At 46.9% G+C, this 14,550-nt stretch overlaps 1 protein-coding gene across 12 annotated transcripts in view; it reads right to left on the minus strand.

Annotated features, from left to right (window-relative positions):
* Nucleotides 1-14,089, minus strand: part of SPRYD3 (SPRY domain containing 3) — a 46,744-nt gene extending 32,655 nt beyond the window's left edge. The window contains exons 1-6 of one of the 12 annotated variants that reach the window (XM_083729219.1): nucleotides 13,983-14,089; nucleotides 11,638-11,784; nucleotides 9,715-9,790; nucleotides 7,266-7,390; nucleotides 5,234-5,369; nucleotides 4,364-4,543 (exon numbers count right to left, since the gene is read on the minus strand). In XM_083729219.1, coding sequence (XP_083585345.1) covers nucleotides 4,364-4,543; nucleotides 5,234-5,369; nucleotides 7,266-7,390; nucleotides 9,715-9,790; nucleotides 11,638-11,765 — 645 coding nt within the window. In that variant the 5' untranslated portion in view covers nucleotides 11,766-11,784; nucleotides 13,983-14,089. Of the gene's footprint in view, nucleotides 1-4,351; nucleotides 4,544-5,233; nucleotides 5,370-7,265; nucleotides 7,391-9,714; nucleotides 9,791-11,637; nucleotides 11,785-12,510; nucleotides 12,628-13,597; nucleotides 13,663-13,810; nucleotides 13,899-13,930 lie in introns of those variants that run through there. The other 11 variants (XM_083729224.1, XM_083729218.1, XM_083729223.1 and 8 more) reach the window with 11 other exon arrangements.
* Between the last annotated feature and the right edge of the window lie 461 nt (nucleotides 14,090-14,550).

Raw genomic sequence — 14,550 nt, forward strand, 5'->3', positions numbered from 1 at the left:
CTATCACTGGAAGCTTTCACAAATGTAGCTGAGTGAACATCTGGCCCAGATGGTTCAAGGCCAAGAGTGACAATGGTCAACACTGACAGCCATGCAGGAAACATTCCAGTGTGAGACAATCGTTTTCTGCACCACTGCAAAAACACAGAAGCTTGCTCTAATTAACTCCTGAGGACTCCAGTTTCTGGCATCCAGCAGAAAACAAGTCTGTATGATTCTAGCCCTCGTGTTGTTGGGAAAGAGATTTGAATGCAAGAACAGTGACTGAAATATGCTGATAAACCCAACTCACATGAACGTCAATATCCAGGATTAGGTGTGTGCTACAATTCTTTAAGTAATGGAAAAGAAATGCATATTGTTGGACACAGGGTTCAACTCACAACTAGAGCTTACAGCTGCTGGAATGTGAGAGGAAGACTTAATGTTTTCTCCCACCAATGGAAATCTGTAACTCCTTGCCATTCCTCACTACTCGCAAAACCAGTAGCATTATATAAAATAGTAATATCCATGCAGAGGTTCTCCATTTGCAAAAACTGCACCAGTTGCACAAGTCAGCTTTCCCTGGTGCTTATGCACGTTATTTTTTGTGGCCAGAGTAGACATTGCCCTACCAATATCCCATGTGAGACTTGGGGAGCGTCAAGTTTGTGTGCTGGTAATATTACATTTTTATCCCACCCTTCTTCTAAGGAACTCAGTGTGAGGATCATAAGCCTCTGTCCCATTTTAGTCTGGCAACAAGCTTGTGAGGTATGTTAGGCTGAGTGAAGGGAACTAGGTCAAGGTCACCCAGTGAACTTTTTATCTGAGTTGAGATTCAAACTAGTGTCGTAGAGCAAGATTCTAGGTGGCACAACATCAAATCAACTAGTAACTGATCCGAGGCTTCAGGTTCTTAAATAGCCATTTAAAAATGACTCCAGTACAAAACTTTGATATAATGCCTGTTTGGCACCCAAGGCCACCTCTTCATCCTAGGAACATTCCATGAACTCAAAGGCACATACTGCAAGATTATTTCAGCCTAATTCTCACAAAGTGATTTTAATAGATACAATAAATAAAATCCTCTGCACACCCCCAAGATTCTGTTTTCTATATACAGGGAAATATTTGTTTTTAAAAAACTTTTTTTTGTATTGAGGTAGACTGGACCATACAGATCTACATCACACCAACAATCAGGTTTGCCACCACAGTGAGAGCTAGGCCTTCATTTGTTGAACAGCAAGAAAGCCAGATGAGAAATTCTGGGAGAAAATAATAGCACAATCAGCATTAGCAAGGGATTAAACCAAAACATCTTCACCAAAGCCTCCTTTTGCAGCAGTAGAACCAACAACAGACAACGTGCATATCCGCGTCACAAGGAGTCACCACCACTTAGCACAGGGGCAGAGCATCTTTGGCCCTCCAGATGTTGCTGGACTATAACTCTCATCTTCCCTGACCACTGGACTATGCTGTGTAGAGATTAAAGAAGCTGGGAATCCAACAACATATGGGAGAACCACAGGCTCCTCATCCTGACTTAGTACAACAGGCTGCAGCATTACATCTGGGAGGTGCCCAGCCAAAAACCAAGTGAAAGAATGTGGTGTGAACACAAGGAACAGGAGCTTTGAAAGCAGAGCTCCCAGAATGGGTCAGAATATATGAAGGGGAGAGTGCTACTGAGCATATGAGGCATGTGCTCAAAGTATTGTTGAGCAGACAGTTGGACCCCACTTCCCAAAAAACTAGGACTAAAAAACACATCTCACTTTAGACATAAGGCTGTACTCTTCCTATCCTACCGCCCCGAGGGAGGGAAGGCTGGTGTACTCTGCCCAGCCCTTGGGATTTCAGCAGATTCTCTTCATATGCTGCCAAGCATCAATCTGAGCCCACAGGAGACAGAAAAACTGCTTCTAAAACAAGTACACAAGGAGTCTCAGGACACCATGTGCTTAGTCAGGGCCCCTAGAGAGGAGAGCAAGCAAGAAGAGTGCTGCTGGGTTACTGGGCAGATTCAAGAAGAGTGCTGCTGGGATACAGAGCAGATTCAGGCCCAGACGGCTCTATTTTGGATTTCTAGAGAACTGATCACAAACTAAGAAGCCAGTCTGAAAATTAAGCAGGAAGGAGGGGAGACAGGTTCAAGATCCATCACTAAATCCATATAAGTCCATTATTTTGTCAGCACCCTTAAGCCCTGTACCTGCCTCCAACCCACCCGCTCCCTTTTCCAGCACTCCCATATGCACAAGCAGACCCTCTTTCCTTCTCCTGGCAATGCCACACTTCAGCATCCTAGTTATTCTGCTCTTCTACATCCTGCACAGCAATCAGTATACACGGACGGTATATGCTATCTCATGAGGAAATGAGGCCACTTTTGGAATAACAGAGAATTCAGAGGAGCAAAGCCACACACTCCAGGCTTTAGAGCAGCGGTTTTCAACCAGTGTGTTGTGGCACCCTGGGGTGCCTTGAATTATCATCAGGGTGACATGGGCAACACTAGCCTCTGTCCCTCCTTCCTTCCTTCCTTCCCTCCCTCCTCTGATGCCCTCTCAAGACTCTGCTTCCCAAAGGCTTGCGTGGCTATTTGTTGCAGCAGCCCTGGCTACAAGCTCCACAGGCAAATGATGCCTATGGGCCTGGCCAGGGAGTGCTGGTTGCCAAGAATTGAGGCAGCTTTGGAGTATGCAAGCAAGCAGGCAAGGGAGCCCAGCCAGCCAGTCCGCCAGCTCTTGCTGTTGGGAATGGACAAACAAGTCCTAGGCCCCTTTGGGGCAGTGTGAGGAGACACCTCTCTTTGGGGCGGGGGCAGCAGCGGCTGCCCAAAGGACTCCCAATGAGAAAGGAGAGAAGAGAAGGCTGAAGGAACACTCCACAAGGGAGGGTGTTCAAAAAATGGTAAGAGGCTGCCAGCTCTGCAGGCAAGGTATGACATTCCTGGACTCCTGAGCCCCACAGGGGTGCTGCAGAAAAAGGAGCCATGGACTCAAAAAGACTGAAAACCTCTGCCCTAGAGCACGCTTTGCTGAATGGTTAGTGCAAACTGGCTTTAGCCCAAGTGCATCTTCTCCTAATGCACAGAGACATGGCATTTCAGCTTGTACTGAATCTCCCCCACCAGTCACTGAAGCTGAGAGGTACCAGCAAGAGTTATGCAGTCAACATGGTTACCTCCCCAACATGATTGCAGATCTTCATCAATAAGTGAAAAAAGGCACGTGTCTTTTTCATGTAAGTGAGCCTGCCAGATTAAGGCCAACAGTGCATCTAAATGCTTCTGGCATTCTATTACCAAAACTGGGAACCTCATAAAGCAGGACAGTAATCACACCCCTCCCCCTGCCAATTTGTCCTCAACAACCAATAATCAAAGGTACATGCAGAGAATAAAAAGTGGAGCCTGCAACAGAACTTTGCAGCACAACCTGATCCTAACAAGCTATTGAGGGTTCTGGCCAGCTTGGAACTTGTACTATTCAGGGAAGTGAGTGGGAGCAGGGAGATAAGACACCTTGATTGTCCTGTCCTGCACGAGTCCTTCCCCTGCTGTGCTATGAAGACATAGAGGGATCTGATTTAGAGCTGTCTGACAGCACTGAACTTGGGGTGGTTATGTGTCTGTGTTTGTCTGTGTTTGGGGGAGGGTGGGTCTGCAGAGGCGAAAGGAGTCATTTTTCCTTTCCTAACTCCTGACGTTCCCTGTACGGTGCAAGGAAATATACTTTTTTGAACCATCTCCCCCAACCTTAATCCCCTCTTCAATATACTTACAAAAAGCTATTAGGGACATATTCCTTCCTTTCTCCTTTCCCACACCCTTAAACTGGAACCTCAACACCCCATGATTCCTCGAGACTCAGCATTCTTTACCAGATTGTTTAAGCAGCTTTAAACATAGACAGTTAAACATTTACTGTATATATAGAGCAGGGTTTCCCAAACTTGGGTCTCCAGCTATTTTTGGACTACAGTTCCCATCATCCTTGCCACTGGTCCTGCTAGCTAGGGATGATGGGAGTTGTAGTCTAACAACAGCTGGAGACCCTGATCTAGAGTGTCCCCCAAGTATAAAGAAACAACCACCCTATTTTTGGTTGGCGTCACTTTGTTTAAGAACTGAGAGGTGTTTGATCACTCAAATTTGCAGCTGGGATGAATGACAACTATTCATGGGGCTGGACAAGTATATAGAGGATAGGATATCCCTCCCTCTCACCCAGATACACACTCCAGAGAGCAAGTAGCTGTTCTCTGGGTGGGTTTTTGAGGCTTTCCCCCAAAGCACAGCTGCCTTACCCAGGAGATCCATCACACCCCACCCCTCCAAGAGATGCTCACTCACTGTGCCACACACTTTCACATCGTGCAGTCGGCCCCATTCATCCTCATAGCTGTCCACCATCATGATGCTGTCGTCCTCTTCTTCATTGCCCAGCTCCGCATGAAGATGGAGTCTGACCTCTTCCCCAAGTGAGTGCATTCCCACAGCTGGGAAGAGCCCCTCTGGGGAAAGTGGCATTATAGTGGAGCCCACCTGTGGGAGGAAGCCAATCTCTCTGTTATACATAGCGCTGCTTCTGTTTTCCAGAAAACATCAGTGTAGCGAACTGGCCAAGAACCATTCTACAGATTGCACAGAATGAAGAGGCAGAGTGAGTTGGCAAAGTTCTTGGACTGTACCACTCCAGACTGTTGGGATGGGGGAGATTTTTTTTTTTAAAAAAAAACCCTTTGTATTTAGATAACTAGCAAGGTGGAGCAAAAGGTACAGCGTGGGTCTCCCCTTGATGTGCTAAGTTCTCTACATGCAAGGAGGGGGTTATTTTACATGGGGAAGAGTTAAAAAATGAAATTCCACTCGCAAATCAAGGTTGGTACAGTCCAGGATTCCATCGCCTCATTCTCTTTTAATATGTGACAGATGACTCCAAGTATGTAAGCCAGGAGTTCCCTGGGTCAAATTTCATTTCATTCATCAACTCAATAGGTGGCCTCGGGGAAGCTGATGTTTCTCTGGGAGGGGAAAATACTATATTTTCTGTTTCATTTATATATCCATGTTTCTTCCTTGGGGTTCCATGGGGTTACCAGGAAGCCACCCATTCAGGAACTGACCAGGCCCAGACCTGCTTAGTTTCAGCAAGGCTGATGCATTATGTGCCTTCAGGATGTGCCCTGGGGCAATGCCTCCTTCAACCCCCAACAAAGAAGCTACCAAGCTTACCCTCTTTCCATTTTTGGTGAAGAATATCTGAGCTGTCTGGACTTCAAAAGATACTGGCTCAATCCCACAGCCGATTCGGTCCCCAGAGCTACATTTTGTCCCAAACTGACGGCCCTTGGCTCGGCCATTGTAAAGTCTGGATGGGTAAACACACAAGCAGATCTTGAAATAAGTTTTAATGGACAAGATGTGTCATTATCCAAGGAAAAATGGACAATATTATGATGCACAAGACTAATAGGGTAACAGTAAACAGGTCTATAATCTTAAAGAACACTCTTTGAGTTTGGGAAGCCCACAGTTTAAGGTGTCACACTAAGTTCTATCCATTTCCTCACCAAGCAGAAGCACCCAGAAACGTCACAAGTGATCCTTCTAAGTTCCCTTGAAAAGAGGGCATAGCCAGAACCCCAGCCCCATTATCTTATCTGTATTCTAGAATTGGCTACTTACACATTGGTATCAGAAAGGCACCAACATCCTACAGCAAACCACTGCTAGAGTGGGAGAAGACTGATTCAGAAACCACTGGCCACTGTCTATGCTGGCTGATGGGAGGTGTCCAACAACACCTGGAGGGCCAGAGGATAGCAACTCCAAATCTAAAATAATGGTTGCTGAAGATGGGGGAGTGTCAGGCCCTGCAAAGCCTCCAGGATGCCTTCCTCAGGGTTTCTCCTCACACACAACTACCTCTGGTCACTCTCCCCTCTGTGTTGCAAAACACAGAATGGCAACCCCATGAGCTTTCAAGCACAAGAGTAAGATCTGCAAGCGAGCAAGAATGGCTGCTGTAGCAAGCAACCCAGATTCTCTGAGAAGAGTCCCGTGTGCATGCAAGCATGGACACACAGTCCTCAATACTGAGGAGCCACAACTCTTCAAAGCATATGATGTAAGGGGAGGAGAGTTATTTCCCATGGAACTTCAGCCCTGGCAGCTCTTTTAAAAAATTGTTTATTATTTCTGAAACATATACCCTCAGCCTTCAATGGCCAATCAGCATTCCTAAGGCAGCTTTCAAAACAGTAAAAACCAACAAACCACAAGTCATCTAAAAGAAAAAGAAAGCAAAGTACAGTATACAATTCCAAGCAATGGAACTCACAACAACTCAAAAAGAATTAGAAGCTTTATAAGTTAGCAATGTTAACAACCTGGAAAAGGAAAGGTCTTCACCTAGCAACAAAATGAAAGCAAAGCAGACACCAGACCTGGAGGGAATTTCACAGGCAGGGCATCACTCTCCAGGGGCCACCAGCTATCCTTCTTATGGTGGTAGGTGCAGCAGGAGAAGACCTTCAGATGCAACTACACACTTAAGAAATGCACATTGTCACCAGGAGAAGCAGAGGGGGAAATAAAGAATGCACACCACCATGTGTGAACATTGCAAAATGTGGGTATTTTACCTACTGTAAATGCACTGGAAAACTGCTTCTAATTCCAGTTTCCCTCACATAAGAGCATGTGTGCATGTGTGTGTCAGATATACATGCAATTGTTACACATAAGAGTTCACACTGAATTATTTCAGTGGCTGCAATGTTTAGCCAACTAAAGGATAAGATAACTTGCGTAAGCCATTTGATCTACAAGGTGGGCGGCCACTGAATGAGATGATACATTTCAAAGTAACATTTTAAAATGAAAATCTAAGAGTTTGCTTCATCTCAGAACACGCTATTCCATCACAAGCAGGAGAGAGCCAGCCATGGCACATGTGCATCACCTAAAAACAAGTAAAAGTATGGTTTTTATGAATGGCAAATGGAAGCAACCAAATTCTGCTGAATCAACTGACAGCCATAGTCAGTGGTTTTTTCTAAAAAAAATGTTTGGGGCACTCTCATTTTCCTACTCATATTGAAAGACTGCCCCTCAATGAGGCCAAACTTAGATTCACAAAATGTTTAGGGATATGCGTCCCCCTAGAAACAAAGCACTGGTCATACTTATTTCTTACACCCATGAAGGGGGGAAAACATGTAGAATGGCTCTTAAGCTCCTGAAATGTAAGCAGTCAACTCACTTGCCATCATCGGCATGGTAGGCAACTGAATCCGGTAGCCATCCGGGCTGATGGTCCAAGCTATAATACTGAGGCACCAGCCCCACTGCAATGGTCCCTCGCACACCGCTGTCCACAATGGACACCTAGGAACAAGACAGAAAAAAGAATGCAAGGAAGAGGGCCGGTTTCCTGCCTGGTATATAAAGGAAACATGAGTGGGTTGCTGAGTAGATTTTAAAACAAGCTGACTTTGTGCAGAATGTAACAATAAATAACATTGGGGACTGGAGGTGAGAAATGTTATTTGATATGACAAGATAGCAGAGTCACTGTAGCATATGAACTAAGAGGAACAAGTTCCCGGAACAAATCTCTCATACAAAAAAATTATGTAGATGACTTTAGGGAAGGTACTAATCTCTTGACTTCATATTTGCCATCTGCAACATGGACATACTGCTGACATGCTATAGGGTTTGTTATGAAGATTACAGACATAAGAGCATTATAAAATCCTTAACACACTCTATAATGGCTAAGAGCAGGGGTCAGCAAGGTTTACCTCGCCTGGACCAGTTCACTCCAGTGGAGATCCCTCCGTGGGCCAGATCGCACGTTTTCCCTCCCGAATTTCTGCATCTGTGCAGATGCGATTTCTGGCGCTGAAGAAGCACTATGCCGGCTTAGCACAGCAGCGGGGCCTCACCCGAGCAGCCAGCTTGTGGGCCGGTTAAACGACCCCTGGTGGCTGCTTGTGGCCCACGGGCCTTAGGTTGCCAACCCCTGGCTAAGAATGACTGGGTTTTATCCAACTGTGTGTAAGCAGAATGGACATCCTCTTGAGCAACATGACTTCATCTTCCTCTCCTCTCTCTCTTGCCCATCTTCAAAATCTGCTTAGGGGATATGGGGACTCTCCAGAGCAGATCTGGGGAGTGCAGGGGAAGTAGAGAAAGTTGAAGTCTGTTCACAGCACACTTGATTCTGCCCACTATTGTGAAAGGAGTTCCGGGGCTCCCCTTCTAAATTATCTACCTTCCAGGACCACACACCTCTCTGCTCACGAGAATGTGGAGAATGGGTCAAGTAGCTATTAAATATTACAAGTGGGATCTGCAACAAAATGTGGCAGTTAAGAGTGCAAGATTCTACCAACGCCCCTTTTCCAGGAAACTCCATGGCATACTTGCTCCAGGTTTCTGCTCCCACTCCACCCCACAAGTCTGTCAGCATTTCATCTTCATGAAGAATATTCAGTCATCATTCGGCTGTGGTGTTTGCGGGCGGGGGGGGGGGCACTCCTAAGGATTATTTAGTATTTCTGGAAACCTTAGGTTTGCCCAAGCCCATTGATCAGTTGCTACCTCCATTTTGGCTACATAAAGATCCACATCTGCAGAATGGAATCTACTCTCCCCTTCCCACTAACTTGCTAGCACAATGACCCCACTAGCAATGAATCCCGCTGAGCCAATGGCATAAGGACATGACATGGCCTTAGCATCAGCTGCCAGCTGCTCTACCCTGCACAGACTGCCAAAGGGATGTCAAATGCTCTTAAAAACAGTTCTCCCCACTATGTATGGAGGGTGGCTTCGGAAGGACGCAATAGGCATACGCCCTGCCATCCCCGTGCCATTTTGCAAGTCTCACAAAATGGCACTACACTCGCAGGGTGCTCTGAATGCACCCCTCAAAGTAGGGTGGCGTCAGCAGTGTCAGCCAGCCAGGCTCCCCAACGCATGGCCAGGCAAGTGGCGCAGCGCAGCACTGCTAGCTCCAATGGGCAGGCATCGATCTGGCAGCGCACTCCACCCACCCCAGGCGCCAACGAAGAACACTCTGTCAACCTACCTAGACTGAGTTTTTACACATTCTATGACCCATCAAGACAAATGCAGTCCTGTCAGCCATATCTTATGGTCTGCCAGGTCCAGGACAACTCTGTGTTTACAGTCTTAGACAAGCACCATTGAGAAATGGTTCAAAGACCACAGTAGACCACATTGCTGCTGGGATCTACTCAGCTTGGTGGTTCTAGGAAGTACCGTCGCTGGTGTTTGCCATCATTAGCAGCTCTTCCCTTGACCCAACCCCCACTATTATGTTTGTCATGCCTGACTTTTCCCCTTCGATGCAGAAATCATGAAACTACAACATCTCTAACAAATGGCTGCCTAGGCTCTCCTTAAATACATCCAAAGGAAGGAGAACCTCCTAAGCCAGCCTGCCCCACTGCCAATCAGCTCTTACCATTAGGAAACGTCGCCTAATCTTTTGCTAAAATTCTGGTCATTTGGTTCTAGCCTGGCCCTCAACAGCAACAGAAAACAAAACGGTTAGACACAAAAAGTGAAAACCATGGAGGATCCTTGGTGTTAACAGCATTTTGATAACTATTGCTCCAAACCTGTTGCAAAAAGAAAAAAAGATGCCTCCCAATTGTCAAGAGAGCTGAGCAAGTTACCTCAAAATAATTGTTGTCTTTGGTCAGTGGGCGAGGAGCAACGTAGCAGCCGACTTCACCAGAATTTCCATGGTAACTGCAGAAAAGATATGAGGTCAGCTTCTCCAAGCTCCAATCAAAGTACAAAATGCAACCGCTTTAGAAGCAGCAGCAAATAAGAAAACTCAGGCCTAGACATCAGGCCACAACAAAAGAAGCAAGGGACTATCAACAGTAAAGTCCTAAACTTCAGCAATCACCTCCTTCCTGGAGCAAGATCTCCATACTGCTGATACAGTATTTCTTCATGACACTGACTAGGCCAGAAGCCACTTGGAAACAGAATAACTGAGCCAGAGGTAGCCAACATGGTGCCCTCCAGATGTTGCTGGACTATAGTTCCTATCACATCTAACCACGGGTACATGCTAGCTGAGGCTGATGGGAAGTAGTCTAACAACATCCAAAGGGATTTGGCTACAGCTGACATAGGCAAAGGTGTAGAATTCAATGCTTTATAGAGACCTTCAACATTTGGTTTACAGGACAGGCGAGTTTAAAAGCCACAAAAGGAATTAAATGACCCAAACCTCAGTTCTCCAATTTTAAAAAACATATTTCTTTCCCTATAATTCAGGACTAGGGAACCTCGGTTTTATTTTACAACTTAGAAATATTTTCTTTTTAATATGTTGTCTGGAGAGCCACCAAAGAGGTAAAATTGTTTTATTGTTAGGTCTGACCCACTCAATCAGCTGACCAACCTGTTCTAAATGACAGCAAAGTTGATGCACCAAGTGGGTTACAAAAGGAGGAGAGAAGAGTGACCTATGAACTTTTTTCTTTCCTTTTTTATAAAAAGGAAAGTCAGCAGTGAGGTGGGGCTTAAATGCCATTAAATTCTGGAGTTTAAAACTTTTGGTGCTCTGATTGTTTCAACAACTAGGCCATCTGTCTTGGAGATCTGAGTTTATTCCACATATTTGCTATTTCCCATCAACATGCATTCAAAGGGATTAAATCCTCATCTGTAAGAAGTACAAAATGTTGAAGAGGTGGTTGGAGGATGGATGGCGGCTAATAGATTAAGGTTGAATCCTGACAAGACAGAAGTACTGTTTTTTGGGGGGGGGGGCGGGAGACTCCCTGGTCCTGAATGGGGTAACTGTGCCCCTGAAGGACCAAGTGCGCAGCCTGGGAGTCATTTTGGATTCACAGCTGTCCATGGAGGCGGTCAATTCTGTGTCCAGGTTAGCTGTCTACCAGCTCCATCTGGTACGCAGGCTGAGATCCTACCTGCCCGCAGACTGTCTTGCCAGAGACATGCATGCTCTACTTATCTCCTACTTGGACTACTGCAATGTGCTCTACATGGGGCTACCTTTGAAGGTGACCCAGAAACTACAACTAATCCAGAATGCAGCAGCTAGACTGGTAACTGGGAGTGGCAAAGACCATATAAAACTGGTCCTGAAAGACCTTCATTGGCTCCCAATACATTTCCGTGTTGGTGCTGACCTTTAAAGCCCTAAATGGCCTCAGCCCAGTATACCTGAAGGTGCATCTCTGCCCCCATTGTTCAGCCCGGACACAGAGGTTTAGCACCGAGGGCCTTCTGGCAGTTCCCTCACTATGAGAATTGAGGTTACAGGGAACCAGGCAGAGGGCCTTCTTGGTAGTGGAACCCGACCTATGGAACGTCCTCCCATCCGATGTCAAGGAAATAAACAACTACCTGACTTTTAGAAGACATCTGAAGGCTTAGGTTTAGGAAAGTTTTTAATGTTTGGTGTTTTATCGTGTTTTTAATATTCTATGGGGAGACGCCCGGAGTGGTGGGAAAAATATTAAATTTATCATCATATTCTTGTAAGAATATCTAATAAATGTGCTTCTTCAAAAGTCCAAAATAGATTCCTCAGCTTTTTCAGCACCAAAAAGTACCTTAATGTGTCTCCATCAACAAGGATGTGTTTGAACCTTTCTTGGTAGCGAACAGCTCGCACCTCTCGGATCTCCCGGATCCTTCTCCTCCAGTTCAGAAATCTGTAGTGCAGGTTTAAATCATCCATTATGGCTGTAAGGATCTACCTATGGGAGAAGATCATGTTCAAAAAGAAGTCTGTGTTGAACTCAGCAACTGCTGCATTGCCAAGAACCCAGAAGTTCCGAGGAATATACTATAGGCATCAGTTCTGCTTATTGTGTTTAGCAAGCAGCCATTACACACATCATCATCACAACAACAGAAATACTGTTACTAATAATGGTTTACATTTCTGCTCCCCAACCCCTAGTGGAACAAGTTTGGACAAAATAAAACAAGGTTCAAACCCTCAGCTGGTCATGAAGCTTCCAAGACAGATATGAACAATCTACTAGAAAACCAGGAGTGGGATACTTGGGATAACCAGTTTCCAACAGTTAGTGATGTTATCTCAACAGCATCCATTTCAACCAAGTTGCTCCAGCCACTGCAGCAAACTGATTACCATTCCTTAATCCTGCACCAAGCAGTGTTAACTCAGCATTACACAATCAAATGCTAAGTATACAATCGCACAACTCAGTTATTAAGTTGTCAAGTTGACAACTAATCAATTTCCCACAGAAAGAGGCACATGTGACAGCTAACGCATGCGCCATTTTCAGCCCCATAACAGGGGCTGAACAATGTCTCAGAACCAACCCCTATGCAAATGTGGAGTTGCCTGTATGCAGTAAACCAAGTCAGTTAAAAAGCATGACATTTAAAACAATAAAATCCAAAGTACAGGTTATGGGGTAATGCTTGGCTAAATAGGTATGCCTTCACACCTGTTCTGCTAGTGGTGCTTGCTTAGAACATGATCCAACTTTCTCGGAGCAGCCACAACCCATCTACGGTCTACAGAAACCTCAAGATTCCAGTCAGAGTCATGTGCTGGCTAGAATGCAATCTAAGAGGAGCAGTGTTGGAAACTGATATATGAAAGCTAGGAACTAAATGGCACCTTAAAACTATATTATGGGTGCAACAACAGAATGTCTAGGCACGATTTTTTAATATCAAGAATACAAAGCTGAAAATGAATGAGCTGCAGCTAAAATATTATGTTCATTTTTCACACAGTCTAGTCCTTCCCCTGCCCACCCCCCTAATATTCTTGAGTGGGGAGGCAGGAAAAAGTCCTCCTTTCCCAGAGCTCAGAAAACTGTTCACGCTAATGATATTCCTGTCGCAAAATGCACCTAGAACAATGGGAGTTTCAAACACTGAAGAGGAGACCCATTGGATCAAACCAGAGCCCCATCTAATCAATGAGACGCCTACATGAAGTCCACAAAGAGTGCGGCAGCACCTTTTCCACTTGCAATTTTCATCAATCCGTGGTATTAGGACATGTCAATTTAGGGGATGAAACTTAATGTCTACAAATTCCTTCAGTGAGGGGTTTTGAAAATATGTTTTTAGCTGCGAGGAATTCAAATTTGCTATTTTCTGTGTGGTTGAGCAACATTTAGCTTGATATGTTTGATGAAGAAGTACATTAACTGCTTTTGGAAAACCCCAAAATAATAACTTTACCTTCTGAAAATGTCACGCAATGCTAAATAATAACTATTAATATATAATGTAACTGCAAGTACTTGGCAATCATTTAAAAGGATTTCTATGTAATTCTACACACAAAACTAAAGTACATTAATTTAACCAAAGTATCTTTTGAGCTGCCAAGTCCTATTACTACTTTTTAGCGCCCCTCCTTTTCGGAATTTGGAAGTTGAAACACCCATCAGGCCCTGCTGAGGCATCCCGAGGCCCAGCCTCTCCACCTCTGGGCGGACCTCGGGGCCAGAGCAAAGGGAGAGCGAGCAGTCAGAAGCCCCGGAGCCTCCCCAGCAGCCAGGCCGCGTTTCCCACCTGGCGGGGCGGTTGTGGGGCGACAACGCCGCCGCCGCCGCCGCCTCAGAAGCCCTTCCTGGAGGGAGGAGCCAGGCGACCAGGGTTCAAACAGGCTCCTCCCCCCGAGGAAGGGCGGCAGCGGTAGCGGCAGCAGCAGTGCTTCTGAGACACATGCAGAGCGCCTGCCCTTCGCCGCTTCCAGGCCAGGTAGGCAGGCGCCCGGAAACTCACCCGGAGTTTCTCCTCAGGGAGGCGGCGAGCTGCTTCCCTCCCTCCCTCCCTCCCTCCCTCCCGGCCCGGGATGTCAGCGGGGGAAGGGCCCGCCTCCCGCCGCCCCCCGGCCGCCCTTACCCCGAGAGGCCCCGGGTCTCCCTCCATGGGCCCCGCCCCGCCCCGCGCTCGCCTCTCCCTCCGGCCGCGTCGTCCTCTCCGCCTCGCGCCTCCTGCCGCCCCGCCAACATCCGGGCTCCGAGGCGCCGCCTTCCCTCTCGCCGCGTCGCAGAGCTCCGCCCCGCCCCGCCCGGCTCCTCCAATGAGGAGCGGGGGCGTGGCTTCTGCGCTTTCCGGCGCTGGCGAGGGAAAGGAGGTCTGAATGGGGCCGCGTGACGTCGTTTCCCGCCAACGTGGGCGCCGTTTTCGAAGAAGGCTGAGCGAGCGCGACTGTGACGTAAGCAGGTTGCTCTTGCCGTCGTTGGCGCGGGAGACTCGGGCAGCTGGGCGTGATCCCCGAGGGGCGGCTCTCCCAACCCCTTGGCCGTGCAGGAGTCTGGAGGGGGGGGGGATCGAGCCCTTGGCCTTATCGCACCGCGCTCGACCCCGATGAGCGGCTGACACATCTAGCCATGCGCTGCTGACCGAGCTGTCCGGGCAGTGGAGGGATTTTCTTTTAAATGGCCGCTCGAACGCCCAAATCCCTAATCACGGTGTGGTGCATCTGTAGCAACAAATCCAGACACCTTCCTCTGCCCCAG

This window comes from Podarcis gaigeae (genome assembly GCF_964106915.1).
Source record: "Podarcis gaigeae genome assembly, chromosome: 2".
In the NCBI taxonomy this organism is placed as follows: domain Eukaryota; kingdom Metazoa; phylum Chordata; class Lepidosauria; order Squamata; family Lacertidae; genus Podarcis; species Podarcis gaigeae.